Source organism: Lynx rufus, unplaced genomic scaffold (genome assembly GCF_022079265.1).
Source record: "Lynx rufus isolate CCGP_SWC_20201006 ecotype Redwood Valley unplaced genomic scaffold, mLynRuf1.p SCAF_24, whole genome shotgun sequence".
NCBI classification, from domain to species: Eukaryota; Metazoa; Chordata; class Mammalia; order Carnivora; family Felidae; genus Lynx; species Lynx rufus.
The window spans coordinates 17,983,008-17,997,702 of record NW_025814839.1 but is presented as its reverse complement, the minus strand read 5'-3'; the positions used below and the strand labels follow the sequence as shown (position 1 = coordinate 17,997,702).

The 14,695-nt window shown below is 41.6% G+C and overlaps 1 protein-coding gene across 6 annotated transcripts in view; it reads left to right on the top strand.

The window, feature by feature from the left end:
* The window catches only part of NF2 (NF2, moesin-ezrin-radixin like (MERLIN) tumor suppressor), an 80,710-nt gene that overhangs the window by 25,843 nt on the left and 40,172 nt on the right, over positions 1 to 14,695 (top strand). For 3 of the 6 annotated variants that reach the window (XM_047088098.1, XM_047088101.1, XM_047088100.1), the window contains exons 2-5: positions 1,849 to 1,974; positions 3,914 to 4,036; positions 6,036 to 6,119; positions 14,478 to 14,546. In XM_047088098.1, coding sequence (XP_046944054.1) covers positions 1,849 to 1,974; positions 3,914 to 4,036; positions 6,036 to 6,119; positions 14,478 to 14,546 — 402 coding nt within the window. Of the gene's footprint in view, positions 1 to 1,848; positions 1,975 to 3,913; positions 4,037 to 6,035; positions 6,120 to 13,960; positions 14,104 to 14,477; positions 14,547 to 14,695 lie in introns of those variants that run through there. The other 3 variants (XM_047088102.1, XM_047088103.1, XM_047088104.1) reach the window with 2 other exon arrangements.

Below are 14,695 nucleotides of genomic sequence, written 5' to 3'. Positions count from 1 at the left end.
TGTCAGACTGGGGAATGGGTGTGCCCGCAAGCGTTTAGCAAGCCTTGCAGAAGGGGAAGGCCATCATTTTTTTTTTTTTTAATAAAACTTGTCATTTTATTTTATTCTACTCAAAATAATTTCTAAAGACCTCATCCTTTGTAGTGTTACAGGGGTCTCACTAAAGTCACAGAGAGGAGATGGGGCAGAGCTAGAAGGATATACAGGAGAAGTGGCCCCCGTGAAGGACAAAAGCCATTTCATACCTCAGCCACTTGTCTGCTGCGGTTTTGGTGCCCTTCCATCTGGGTCGCTACTTTGCTCTTTGACTGTAAACACGGAGAATGGATGGGCTTTCCTGCTGAGTACCTCCCAGAGAACACACTGTTCATTCATATATATTAAAAATAGAAGACCTACTTGAAAAATGCTCTGTACAATCAGGTTTTAGCAAGAGCCAATCAGATATTAGAGGTCTAACTTATTTTTTTCCTTCTTGCTTTTATAACCTGTCTCTAAACCCTAACTTTTTCTCCCATTCCTTTTCGTTATGCATCTTCCATGTGCCAGGACATTGGGAGAAGATTTCTAATGAGGGCTGGAGAAGGACAGATGCTTCTGCAGTCCAGTGGTCTTGTCCTTCGGGTGTCTGGCGACTTTGCATTTGAATCCCAAGATTATTCTTACTGTGACCTCCATGTCTGTGATGTGTCTCGTGTGCTCACAACTGTCCCTGGTGTACAGTTGAATGTCCACCTGATACCTGGGGGCCAGCAGGGGTGGGGCTTGGGGGCAAGCAGCAGCTGAGGGGCTTGTAAGGGAACACCCTGGGTGATTTAACTTGGAAGCCACAAGGTGGCAACATTTACCAAGTGGCTGGGCATTTTTTCCCCTATTAAGATGTTGAACTTGCTTTTCCATTTTCTGAGATTGAAAAGCTGAGAAAAGGGTTTAGCAGCCATTGCTTTAGGTCCTTTTGAAAGTGAAGCTGTAGGTTAAGCATGCTGCAGTTTATTGGTGTCTGTTCATTCCCTGGGTTTAGATACCGAGAATTTGAAATTGCTCCGTGTGACCATGGGTGAGTCACCTCTCCTTTGGCCTCAGTTATGCATCGGAATAGGAAGGATGTGTAGTTGGGCTGACTGTACGTGATTTATGGCTTGGGTTTTAACTTCCTCCCCTGTATTGCTTTAAAAAAAAAACTTTCAGTAAAACTAGTCTTTATAAAACAAAAACAAGAAAACACTAGCTTTTTATCAAAGGACACTGTCATGGTTTAAAAAAAAAAAAATCAACGACTGTGGCTTCCGACTTCAGCTCAGGTCATGATCTCATCATTTGTGAGTTCAAGCCCTGCATCGGGCTCTGTGCGGACAGCTCAGAGCCTGGAGCCCTTTTTGGATTCTGGGTCTCCTCCCACCCCCACCCCACCCCTCAAAAATAAATAAACAGTAAAAAAATTTTCTTTAAGTCAATGACAAAGTCTCAAAGAAATCAATGTCCCTAGAAGCTAGCCATCTCCCTGGGTTAACTCAAGAGGCTAGACTCTCCTAAATGAGGATGCTTATTTACCAGCTTTCCTAAATTAGCAGCTTTGGGGATATTAAGATCTGTAAGGAACTGTCCAAGGGAGGTATTGTGTATGCTTTGCAGTGATTAAGCCATTAAGCTCTAATTGGTATTTTCCCACTCATGGTTTTGTGTAGGAAGCTTTAAAATTATTTAGGAATTCTGTGCTCATCAGCCATCTTAGTGCCATCCCCACATTTTGGCACCTGAGAGTAGGGAGTACAGAGAAAAGGTTTTTGTTCAAGTGGATTATGACTTTTTGCTCACGCTGCCCTTCCTTATTGGTCTGTTATATTGCAGATGAAGTGGAAAGGGAAGGACCTCTTTGATTTGGTGTGCCGGACCCTGGGGCTTCGGGAAACTTGGTTCTTTGGACTGCAGTACACAATCAAGGACACCGTGGCCTGGCTCAAAATGGACAAGAAGGTTGGGCTGGAACTTGATGAAACCAGTGAGGCTGGTGTGTGCTCTGGTTTTTCCCTGAGCATGTGCCTAGCTTCGTTACTCATCATGGGGCATTATGGATGCACAGTAGAGAAAGGGGCAAGTCCTGAGTAAGTCATGTAGAAAACAGGTTCTGGAGATGCCACAGGCTTTCTGCCCCTCACACGCTCTCCTAGGTGAGCAGAACCAACGAGCATAAAACTGTTGCCATCCCTGGCTTCTTTATTCATTGTCACCAGGCTGATTGCTTCTGGCTTTATGCTATTCAACTTACTGAACCACTAGTCGGGCTTTATGAATAAAAATTACTATTATATTATTGTGCTCTTTTTTTTTTTAAATACAGTTTATGTCTTTGAAAGATTTGCTTGGGACTCATGTTCTTTAGGGAATGTTTTTAAGTCTTTTCAAGAAACACTGTGGCCCAACTCAATTTAATCATTAACACGATCTAAAGAATAAAGAGTGCCCTGGTCCCTGTGGTGAAGACAGAATGACCGTTTTGTCTTAAGTCTTTATGATTCTCTGGGGCTTCTGAGGCCTGGATGACAAGTTGGGGCTCCCGGCAGTTCTAATGTGGCTTAGAAATGGATATTGCCTAGGGAAACTGCCTTCTGCGTGGATTCACATGTGCACATAAAGCCACACTTACCTACTTACCTGCCTATCTAACCATGAAGACATTTAGGAACAGGGCCATCTGCTTTTGTTAGTAACTCCTAAAAGACCCCTAGATCTCAAAATAAGTCAATGTCTAATTCTTACTCCAAATGGTACCCCTTGCAATTGATTTTATCATCTGCTGCATGGCATGATAAACGATGAACGCCTCCTGTTTTTTACAAGTTTGACTCTAAGCTCAAGTGTTCAAATTGTGTTTCCATATGTACACAGTAATCTGAATCTTCGTTGTTGGGATCTCTGCTGGTTATAAATTTCATATGGTAATTCCCATGATCATGAGCATTGAAGGGCCACCACATGCCAGTGTCAGTGAGTGTCCTAGATCTGGTTTATTTTGGATCTCCTGGGCACTGCCACCTGGAATTTGGACAGGAGCATGAAGAATTATCTATCAAAGACAGCAGAACTTTGTGTATCTTTTTGTGATTCTCAGCAAAATAAGTTTTAAATCATATCTGAGTGTTGGCCAAATGGATATTAGATTGGGGGCATCAGGAGCCATGGAACCTGCTGCTCAAAGGAAATAAATTATGACACATGTTAATGGAGCCTTGTAGCCTGTCACATGGCATGTTTATGTCCTGAAATGAAATTCATTCTGGAGAGCAGATGGTTCAAGCTTTTCAGTGGGTGGATGAAATTGTTAGAAGATTAAAGGCAGTGAGGTTTACTGGCTGCACTCAAGTATTTTGTAGGGCATCTCTAGAGGTTCCTTGAAACAAGGGTTGCCACAACGGACACATTTCACTTTTGTTGCTCAGTTAATGTTCAGAGGATTTCACAAAAATAGAGTTCATCATCTCTAAGGTCCATCCTGATCTGGACCTAAATGTTGGGGGTTAGCAGTAACAAAAAGAATATAGGAAGAATCCACTAGTTTAGAAAATTAAAAAGCCTTCAGCCTACTGTAAAAGATAGTGCCCAAGACCTTTGAGTTATAAATTTCTACTTTTTAACTATCTCTGTGGCCTTGAGAACATCTGTGCCTTAATAATCTCAGCTCCTCTCACCCATTGGGGATATTGATTAATTTGGTTCAGAAACGCCATGTGAGGTGAATATTACCTCTTGTTATAGATGACTTCATGAATGCTTCAAACTGTAGGATCATAGCCTTTGGGAAATGTGATGAATTTAGAGAGGGAAAAATATTTATACGCTCCCTGCAAAGGGATGGTGGCAGGGGAGGAACAGGTGCCAACATACCTTGTTCTTCTTTTGCTCTGTAATTGTGCAGGTGCTGGATCATGATGTTTCAAAGGAAGAGCCAGTCACCTTTCACTTCCTGGCCAAATTTTATCCCGAGAATGCCGAGGAGGAGCTGGTTCAGGAGATCACGCAACATTTATTCTTCTTGCAGGTACACCAGTCTGTGCTAGCCCCGTTTATTCTGAGAGAACTCACCCAGGGGTAGTTGCCGAGGCAGCCTGGATGACCCCCACGGTGTTGACCACAGAGGTCTTGGCATTGTGAAAATGTCCTGCCTCTGGGAAGTCAGTCCCTTTGGTTCCATAATGGGGGGAAAAGTCTTCAGAATAGAACTTGTACTTGAGTAAGGAGAATTGGTGTCAGAGAAGATTGCAAAAATAGGGTAGTGAAAGAACGGGTACAAGTAGCTACCTGGCTTGAAGTCTCTTTGAAGATGGATCCTATTTTCTTCTAAGTGAAAAGTACTTAATAGTTACAAAGGAAGTCCAAAGAGAAAGTCTTGGAAAGAGTAATTTTTCCAAAAGTTCAAAATTTGCTGTCATTAAGACAGGACTTCAGAACTCCAGTGAGTTGGAGTTTAACTCCACGTGACTAATCCCACACGTGTGGAACTTCAGGCATCGTGCTTCATGCTGCCCATTGTATGTGAATGTCTTATCCCTACTCCTTCATTAGAGTATAAGCCCTTTAAAGGCAAGGCTCACTGAATATGCAGGAGGCATTCCGTAAGTAATTGCTCAACCAAATTGAAGAGATGAGGAGCTCCATGATTATGGGTTCAAAGACTGCTAAGACTGACCATCTAGGGGCGCGATGAGTAGGGGTTTGTGTGAGGATGAAAACCCTGTCAGTTTTGCTTGTGTTCTTACCGCTTGATCAGAGTGCTGCCCCAGTTTCATGGTTAGTTGCAGTGATTGGTGGTGGAGCTGCTTGTGTGCCCAGAGATGCCCGCTGTCGGTAGATCGCACAGGGGCGTTAATTACAGGATTTCCCAGAAGTAGACATATGTATGGGCTGTCACATAGTCCTCCTATAATTAGTTTGAGCCTCAGATTGTTATGTTCAGTTAATATTAAGTTAAATGTAATAAAACCCCCAAATAATTTATTTTCCAAAAAAGGTTTGCCAAAAAAAGTGTATATAGATGTACACACACCTCCCCCATCCCTAACATTTTCCTTCAAAGGGAAACCCTTTCAGTTTTTCTGTAGTATGGCTTTTTTTTTTCCTTTGAAAATAAATCAGGGATTAGAAAGTTACACTGCTTTGAATAAAACCACATAATGATCTCCTAGGCCCCAGAATGTCCTAGTGTTATAGAGATGACTTTCTTGTTAGCATTTAGAAGAAGTGCCCATCCCTCTTGTGACTTTAGCTTCATTTTTCCTCATATTGAAATGTTGGAGTGTTTTCGTGGCTGAGCAAGGCAAAATTTACTACTTTTATGAATCTGGTGACTGTTGACATCTGTGAAAAGAGAGTTGGCTATCCTGTTGTGTTTATTTCAGTGAGGCTCTCTTGCCTCTATGTCTGGAACATCACACGCTGCACCATTCTAAGAAATTGAATGCAATGAGATCCGTTAATTCAACATTATGGCTTAAGAATTATATTTCCTGGACCTCACATGTGCTTAAAAGTTTAATCGATCAAACTTTATTGCTTCCTTTTTCCTTAGAGCAGGCATTTGGAAAGTGATAGGTTTTTTTTCTTGCAGTCATAACTCAGTGGCCTTGCTGACTTTTGTCTTGTGTTAAGACTTTAAAGTAGACTCCCATTTCCTCTGGTGCTGCGTGTGCTCAGCAAGTGGCCGAGGCCACAATCACCACCAGAGCTGCCCCTGACACTTCTGGAATTCACAGCTCCCCTCTGTCACGGTCCAGATATCAGTCTCTGTTTTAACCATGGAAGTATTTTTCCTCTTCAGCATTTTTTTTTTTTATGCGTAGTCATCTTACCAATAACTTCTCAGTGACTGAACTCCCAACCTGTCTGCAGCAATAAAAAAAAATTGTACCCTTTGTCAGAAAATCATTAACAGGCTGGTTTGGCAGGCCTCATTAGAACACCCTGCAGCCATCTGCTGTGACCAGCCTGCACAGCTCACTTCCACGCACACAGCGTCATGTCTCCCTTGTTGCCTCTTTCAGGTAAAGAAGCAGATTTTAGATGAAAAGATCTACTGCCCTCCCGAGGCTTCTGTGCTCCTGGCTTCTTACGCTGTCCAGGCCAAGGTAGGCTCAAAGAAGAAAAGTGCCTTCCTCCTTGGCATTAATGTGTGTCACAGGATCACTCCAGTCTTTTGTTTCTTCAGGTTTTCTAGGCTTCAGAGACACTTTCCCCAGAAAGGAAGTGTTTAGGACTTGGGCTGGGGAAACCACTGTCACTGTCCCAGGTTCTGTATAATCTTGTGAGAATGTGTGTGTGTGTGTGTGTGTGTGTGTGTGTGTGTGTACAAGTGTTAAGTGTACGCTTATGATGAATTGTCTGTGTAATCTCATTATGCACATGTGGCTTATTGCAATCACTGGACCAACCTTTCTTTTTATGAAGCAAGGAAAATGAACTTACTGTCTCCAGTTTGGGCCAAACTATAGCATTTAGGTCAGAAAGGCCCAGGTCCTTATTCCAGACTCATCCTCTGGGGACCAGCAGCCCTGGGTGTGGGGACCCTGCTATAGCCTAGAGAATGCCCTACTTCCTTCACCCCTGATGGGCATGCTAGCTTTGCTCATGGCTGGTACTGCAGGCTGTTTGGCACCCCAAGCCCAGTTGAGCTGTGAGTGAATCATTCCTAGAGAAATCACTGCGGACTCGGAGGGGGGTGGAGGACACCACCGCTCTTGTGTTTTGACCTCTCTGTTTTCATAAGACCAACTACAGGGTCAGTCAGGAGTGCTTCATGTCCCTCAGATACCCCACTTCAATCACATAGCTTCTTTTCTTGGTCCTACTGCTTCCCACCCCTCCCCTGCAGTGTAGGAAGAGGCCCCAGAATTGGGGCATCTTCATTACTTTTGTGATTTTGCATAATCTTTTCAATTTTTATTTTCCTTTTTCGTTAGAGGTGTCTATAAAGCCATTTCCCTGTAGTGTTAAGAAAATTAATAAGATACTCTTAACTTCTTAGCCCACTTTTTTGGGGGGTAGTTTAATACAATTTCAGATCAAAGCCAGGAAATGACTGGCCTATCATTTGGGAGGGAAAAAAAGTCTGTTCATGTTGGTCAGACTAACAGAAGTACCAGAATCAATTCAATCATTTGATGCCTCGGCTAATATTTGCTGAGTGTTCACCAGGCCTGAGGAGTGGGTTGTTGACTCTGTCACAGATACAGACACTACAGCGAGTATCTGCCCTTTAGCGATTTGCCCAAGGGCATTCGGACAATCTTGGGTAAAGCTAAGGGCAGAATTCATGGCTTTGGGATTGTGTTTTGTGCCTCCCCTATTCCACTGCCCAGAAAAATGAGTAATTGAAAAAAGCAGAAAATGGGCCTTGATTCAACTAAAACATATGCTTCCTTTTATGCTTTGATTAAGAATATTAATAACAGGAAAAATGTGTCCTTTCAATCAGTATTGCCCTGACAGTGATGAAGCAGTCATTGTCACTCTCATCAAATGTGAGCACTTCCTGGCCCAGAACTGAGTTCCTTTTTAGCACGCTTTCTCTCCAGCTGAGAGGAGACCCAAGCTCTCAAGGACACTACCTCTCTTTGAAGGGCTTCAGTCTCAAAGGCTACATTTCCTTTACATGGATTTTGGGCCACAAATTCAAAGGCCACCTGTGGAAAAAAATAACTTTTCAGGGAACCAGCAGATGTTTGCTTAAACAGATTTCACTGTAGGAAAGCCCTACTAATTTGGATCCTACTAATTTAGAGATGAAAGTGATTCACAGACAGCATATGTGGTTCATATGGAGGAGGATGTTCTAACTGTTTTTTCCGGTGTAAATTTTCAGGATCTTACAAATAAAGGTAATCTGTGGCTTCAAGTCTGCATTCGAGAAACTAAGGATTATTATCACATGCTTCCAGTTTCTAGGACTGTTGGTTAATATTAAAAAAGACATCTCTGATTACAGTATTAATAGGATCTTACATGCCTGTAATGTTTTACAGTTCTACAAAGTGTTACACACGAATATTTCGTGCAATACTCAGTGTAGTCTTTTCCATGAACCACAGCTTGAGAGGATTATGCCCGGTTTGCAGATGAGGAATTTAAGGCTCAGAAAGGATTAATAATTTGTCTGAAGTCCTAATACTTTATGTTAATTCTTTTTCAATGGAATTTATAGCCCACTTCTTGATGGACAAGATTTGAAGCAGAGTGGAACTGGAGACTAGAGCCGGGATGAGAACCCTATCATCCGGGACGCTTAGCTCAGCACTCCACTCTTGCCCTCCCCTTGTAGCGTGTGAGGGATGTCTCTGGGTAGCACGCACTGCCTTTCACCAAATTCCAGATTCATTTATAGGGTCTAATTTAGTCCAAACTTCTCAGTAAACCACACTGGTTCCCTCCATCATATTCAGTTTGTTTTCATCCTCAACCTTTCTGAAACAGAAAGGAACTTTAGAAGTATGGTGCGGAAAACGAATCAGGCTCATTAACACATGGAATGTAATTATGCACAAATGCATTCATTATGGTATTTCAGCTGTTGGAATGATATAGACAGAGCTAATTCCACAGCATCAAGAAACAATTACTCTCAAAGTATAAATACAAATATTAATCACATGGTTCAGTTAACAAGAACCATATTTCTTGGTTAGAGTTTGAGTTATGTTTGAATCGAAAGTCTGGGCTTTTTTTTTTTTTTTTTTTTTTTTTTTTTGTCGTTGTTGTTTTGTTTTGTTTTGTTTTGTTTTGTTCGGTCCAGTCGCATGACATACCAAACCATCTTGCAATGTTTTAAGCCACCTGTTGGATTCTATACTGACAACTTGGTGTTTGAAATGTGTTCTTATTAAAAATGACTTTGGGAGATCGTGGTATGTAATTTACCAGTCTTGCAGTGCTGGCCTGCAGACTCCTAGTGTTCAGAAAGAGAAATGGATGGTGGGAGAGGAGGCTTACCGTTTCTTGGTACTCTTTGATGTCAGTTAGGGAAAAAGAGTGCCAAAAGGCAATTGAGTTGGGTATATGTACAGTGTAGGTGGAAAGTAGCAAGAGTTGACAGTAGCAAGCTGGAGGGGTATGTCTGTAGGATGCCAGATCAGAAAGGGTCTTGACTTTATTGTGTGGGTGGTACAGAGCCAGTGAAGGGTTTATATTTTAGATAGATCCTTTGGTGGCTATGTGAAGGCCATATTGGAGTGAGACAGGTTTGGAAGCAGGGAGACCTGTTAGAAGGCTGTGGTGGTCATCCTGGGGAGAGGCTCTGAGGCTCACATCTGGGGCAGTAGTCAGTTGGATGGGAAGAGACCAACTTGAAAATGTCAAAGAGGCAAAAGTTGAATATAAATGATGTTGTCCTTCACACACCGCCCCCCTTTTATGGCTTATACTTTTACACATTGATGTTTTTTCCCACTCAACATTGATTTTGAGATGTATCATGTTGTATGTGTGGATGTAGCTTGTTGGTCCTAATTGCTATATGGTGGCCATTGATGAGTAAACCTAATTCATTGATCCATCCCCCTTCTAAGGGAGAGGTAGGTTTAGTTTCTCTTTTCCCCCTTCCGTTATCAATAGTGTTTTACTGAAGATCCTTTTATATGAATCTTCGTGTACATGTGCAAAAGTTTCCACCTCTTTTTTTTTTTAAAGTTTCCGCCTCTTAAGGTAGATTTCTACAAGCAGAATTGTAGATATATCCTTGAACATAAAGAACTCTTGAGTGTATGAGAAAAAGATAGCAGAAAAATAGATACAAAGGGCATACATACTTTATAGAGGAGAACATGAGAATGGTCAGTAAATAGAAAAAGATGTTCAATCTCAGTAGTAATCAAGAAAAAAAAGCAACGCTAACATGCCATTTCAAACCCAGAAGGTTGACAACGATTAGTAAATAGGAGAGAAGTGTTGTCTGAGCTCACATACGGGCAGAAAGGGACTGTGAATTGGAATGATCTCTGTAGAGCAATGGGTGTGATAGGAGCCCATCAGGTGAGGGGGTACCCCTTCCCCGAAATTCCCCTTCTAGGTGGCTACCCCAGAGGACCTCCTGTACACCATGCCCTTTTTACTTAAAACTATCAGAGCAGATCGCCCCACTTCATTTTTTTTTTTTAATTAAAAAAAATTTTTTTTGAGAGACAGAGCATGAGCAGGGGAAAGGCAGAGAGAGAGGGAGACACAGAATCTGAAGCAGGCTTCAGGCTCTGAGCTGTCCACACAGAGTCTGATGTGAGGCTCGAATTCACAAGGTGTGAGATCATGACCTGAAGTCAGATGCTTAACTGACTGAGCCACCCAGGCACCCCTCGTCCCACCTGATTTTTAACGTTTATTCATTTTTGAGAGACACAGAAAGGCAGAGTGCCAGCAGGGGAGGGGCAGAAAGAGGGAGAAACAGAATCCAAAGCAGCCTTCAGACTCTGAGCTGTCAGCACAGAGTGTGACGTGGGGCTCGAACTCACGAACTGTGAGATCATGACCTGAGCCGAAGTCAGATGCTCAACCGACTGAGCCACCCACTCACCCCTTCCCGCTTCATTTTTAAACTACTGAACAGTATTTCCTGAAAAGGAGGGACTGTGGATTACTTCAATATGTCTTTATTGGTAGATATGTAGGTTTGTTTTTCTTTCTATTTAAACGAATGCAGTGAACATCTTTGAATATGCCTCTTTGGGCACATATGAACAATCTTTCACTAGGATAAATACCAAGAAATGGCATAACTGGGCTGAAGGATAAGAACCTTTAAAATTTAAATAATGCCAAGTGAAAGAAGCTGGACACAAAAGGCTGCCTATTGTGTGATTCCACTTATATGAAATGTCCAGAATAGGCAAATCCATAGAGACAGAAAGTAGATTTAGTGGTTGCTAGGGGCTAGAAGGAAGAGGAAATTAGGACTTAACTGCTAATGGGTATGGATTTCTTTTTGGGATGATGGAAATATTCTGGAATTAGGTTGTGGTGATGGGTGTACAACATTCTGAATATACTAAAAACCACTGAATTGTATGCTTAAGATGGTGAATTTTTGGTATATAAATCTATCAGAATAAAAAACATTAAATATGTATGGCCAAATTGTCCTCCAAAAGTCTTGTCCTAATTTAACTTTTTTTTTTTTTTAAACGTTTATTTATTTTTGAGACAGAGAGAGACAGAGCATGAACAGGGGAGGGGCAGAGAGAGAGGGAGACACAGAATCGGAAGCAGGCTCCAGGCTCTGAGCCATCAGCCCAGAGCCCGACGCGGGGCTCGAACTCACAGACCGCGAGATTGTGACCTGGCTGAAGTCGGACGCCTAACCGACTGCGCCACCCAGGCGCTCCCCTAATTTAACTTTTAAGAACAGTGTGTGAGGGGCATCTGGATGACTCAGTAGGTTGAACATCTGACTTCAGTTCAGGTCACGATCTCATGGTTCTGGAGTTTGAGCCCTGCGTTGGGCTCACTGCTGTCAGCACAGAGCCTGCTTTGGATCCTCTGTCCTCCTCTCCCTCTGCCCCTGCCCCGCTTACGTGCACTCTCTCTCAAAAATAAACAAACATTACAAAATTTTTTAAGAAAAAGAACAGTATGTGAGAATACCTGTTTTTCTACATCCTCATCAATAGTGGATGCTATCAGTCTTTTAAATTTTTGCTAATCTGACAGAAAAATAGGTGTTTTTGTTTTTTTTTAAGTTTTTGCTTCCTGATTACCATGGGGCTGAGAATCTTTTCATAGATTTATTGGCCATTTGTATTTCTTTCCTCTGTGAATCAAGTGTTTACAGCTTGCCCATTTTTCTACTCTATTGTTTATCTTTTTCTAATTGATTTATAGGAGCTCCATATATTATGGGTGTTGACCTTTTATCTTTTTTTTTTTTTTTTAATCTATCAGACTTGTCAATCTTTTTATGTTTTGGGTGACTTTTAGAATGGCCTCACCAACTGTTGTTCTGCACATGTCCTACATTTTATTCTGGTATTTTTATGGATTTTCATTTATGGGTTTGAGCCTTTAATCCACCTTGAATATAGTGACCGGTGTTTTGGTAAGGAATCTATTCATTCTGTGTATGTATTGACCAAATCTGTTTTGTGAAATCCTGTTCAGAGCATTTGGTCGAATTTCCCATGTATATAGGCAGAGGCTAGTATTTCATATCCAGAAAGAGCCTCTGTTTAACCTAAGAATTGACTTCAAGAGTCCTCTAAATGGTGAATTCCCTTCTTGAATTTAAATTCAATTGGTTCATATCAGGGGTGGATCCAGTTTTGTGGAGCCTGAAGTTTATATAATTCAGGGGCTTCTTTTTAATGCTAGAATACCAAATTTTGAGTACAAAATTAGTTCAGGCCCACACAGGTGCAGAGAGACCTGAACCCAATATATATTAGTTTCAAAGTAAATCCACTCCTGGTTTTGTTACCAGAATGCATCCGTACATAAAAGGATGAGGAACAGCCATCTCCATCTATGGAGTGGTATGACTTTCCTTTATATTCACTAACTGCCATAACTTAAGGATTTTCTTCTTCTTTTGTTTTTTGAAGAGACATTTAAGAGCAGACACACGTATCAAGGTGGCTTTAATGTTGTAGGTGGAGTTAGTCCAGCGGTGAAGTTCTTTAAGCAGGGTCTTTGCTGCCTCTGCATTGCTCAAATGTGTAACATATTTGATCACTGAAGTAGCTGGGAGCTCAGTATGGTAATGTGGGTCGTTAATCTTACAAGCCTTTGGAACCTGAATTTACAACTTTAACTTTGCATATCTGCTTACTTCGGCATTTAGAGTCTGGTCAGCACCATTAAGAGGTCTGCAAATGCGACTAACAGGGCTTGCTTTAGCATCCTACCCCTTCAAAAATCAGAGAGGTGGGGGTGCCTGGGTGTCTTATTTGGTTAAGCATCCCACTTAGGCTGAGGTTCTGATCTCGTAGTTCGTGAGTTCAAGCCCCGAGTTGGGCTCTGACAACACAGAGCCTGGAGCCTGCTTTGGATTCTGTGTCTCCTTCTCTCTCTCTGCCGCTCCCCTGCTCACACTCTTGTCTCTCTCTCCTTCAAAAATATATAAACATTAAAAAATTTTGTATGGGTATTATTTCATTTAATCCCCATAAAAGTCCTATAAGACAAATACTGCTATTATCCCTATTTAACAGATGAGAAAACCAAGACACAAAAATTCCCAAGGTCACAGCTAATAAGTGGAAGAGCTGGGATTGAATTTTTAGCTGCTTGCTTCCAGAGCCAGGCTCTTACCTGTGCTCTGCAGCTGCCTCCCGAGAGAGTGCCCTTAAAACTCAGTCCAGTTACTCACTGATCACATCCTCAGGCCTTTGGAAGATCGAGAGAAGCCAGGTTCCTTCAAGTTTTTTTTAAATGAAGACAGGGGTACAAAAACTGCATATTTTAAATGTTTAATTTGACAAATTAATTCCTTTAAAAATGCTCAAAAACGCAGTACAATTCTACTATTTGCAAGATAATGATGAGATTCTTAAAAGACATTAATTTATGGTGTTTTTAAAAAATTTTATTTTATTTTGAGAGAGAGAGAGAGAGAGAGAGAGAGAGACAGAGAATCCCAAGCAGGCTCCACACTGTCAGTACGGAGCCCATCGTGGGGTTCCAACTCATGAAGCACGAGATCATGACCTGAGCTGAAATCAAGAGTCAGATGTTTAACTGAGTGAGCCATCCAAGCACCCCAGTTCATGGTGCTTTTTTAGCAGGCATGGGATGAGACACAACTTAAAGTTGCTGATGAACATCGGAAAGAAAGGGATATTCATTCTTAAATCATAACATAAATTTCCAAGTTATTGTCCTTAAATAAATACATTAAAATGCATTTCTGGCCCCATTAATGACTTGCTCTGCAGCTTTAAGAAAATCAGTTAACCTATTACTCATTTCTTTGTCTGTACAATGGGAATGACAGCCTTGGCATCAGATTTCTCCAAAGCACTTTTCAGAGCCTTGAATGAAAGGTATTGGAACTATTGCCTGCGTTATTCCCAGCTCCCAACCTAGCAATTGTCTCCAATTACCAGCCACTTAGAAGGATTTGTAGGTAAGACTCTTATCACACGTTGTTAATTACAACTTTCACAGTTGTGTTTTGTTGTTTCCTTTCAAAAGCTAATGTTTGGTAGTGACTGCTTTCTTTGGGTTAGAAAACACGGCTACATTTCCATACAAATGTCACATTCTTATTAGCACATTACCCATCCATCCCTCACGGGATTATACAACTCTGTTCATAGATATAATCAGCTTTGTATTTTCATTCAAGGGTAACAAACTAGCAAGGTAGAAATCTTGACTTGGCATCAGAACTGAATTGGAACTGAATTGCTCCCCGAGCTGGGAGGGGATAAGACAGAGTCAGGCTCCATTCAGAAATGGCAGTTGTCTCTAGAATCTCAATCACTTGCTCTCCTTTCTTCTCCTTCCAGTATGGTGACTATGACCCCTCTGTTCACAAGCGGGGATTTTTGGCCCAAGAAGAATTGCTTCCAAAAAGGGTAAGAAGAAATCAATCCCCTATTTGGGAAGACACAGCAGAGATGTGCTCTGTGATAAAGCCAACTGGGGGGCTTGAAGGAATATTGGAAGTACATGACAAAAACAATAAATATTTTGTGATCAATCTTGATGAGTAAAGAATGTTGAA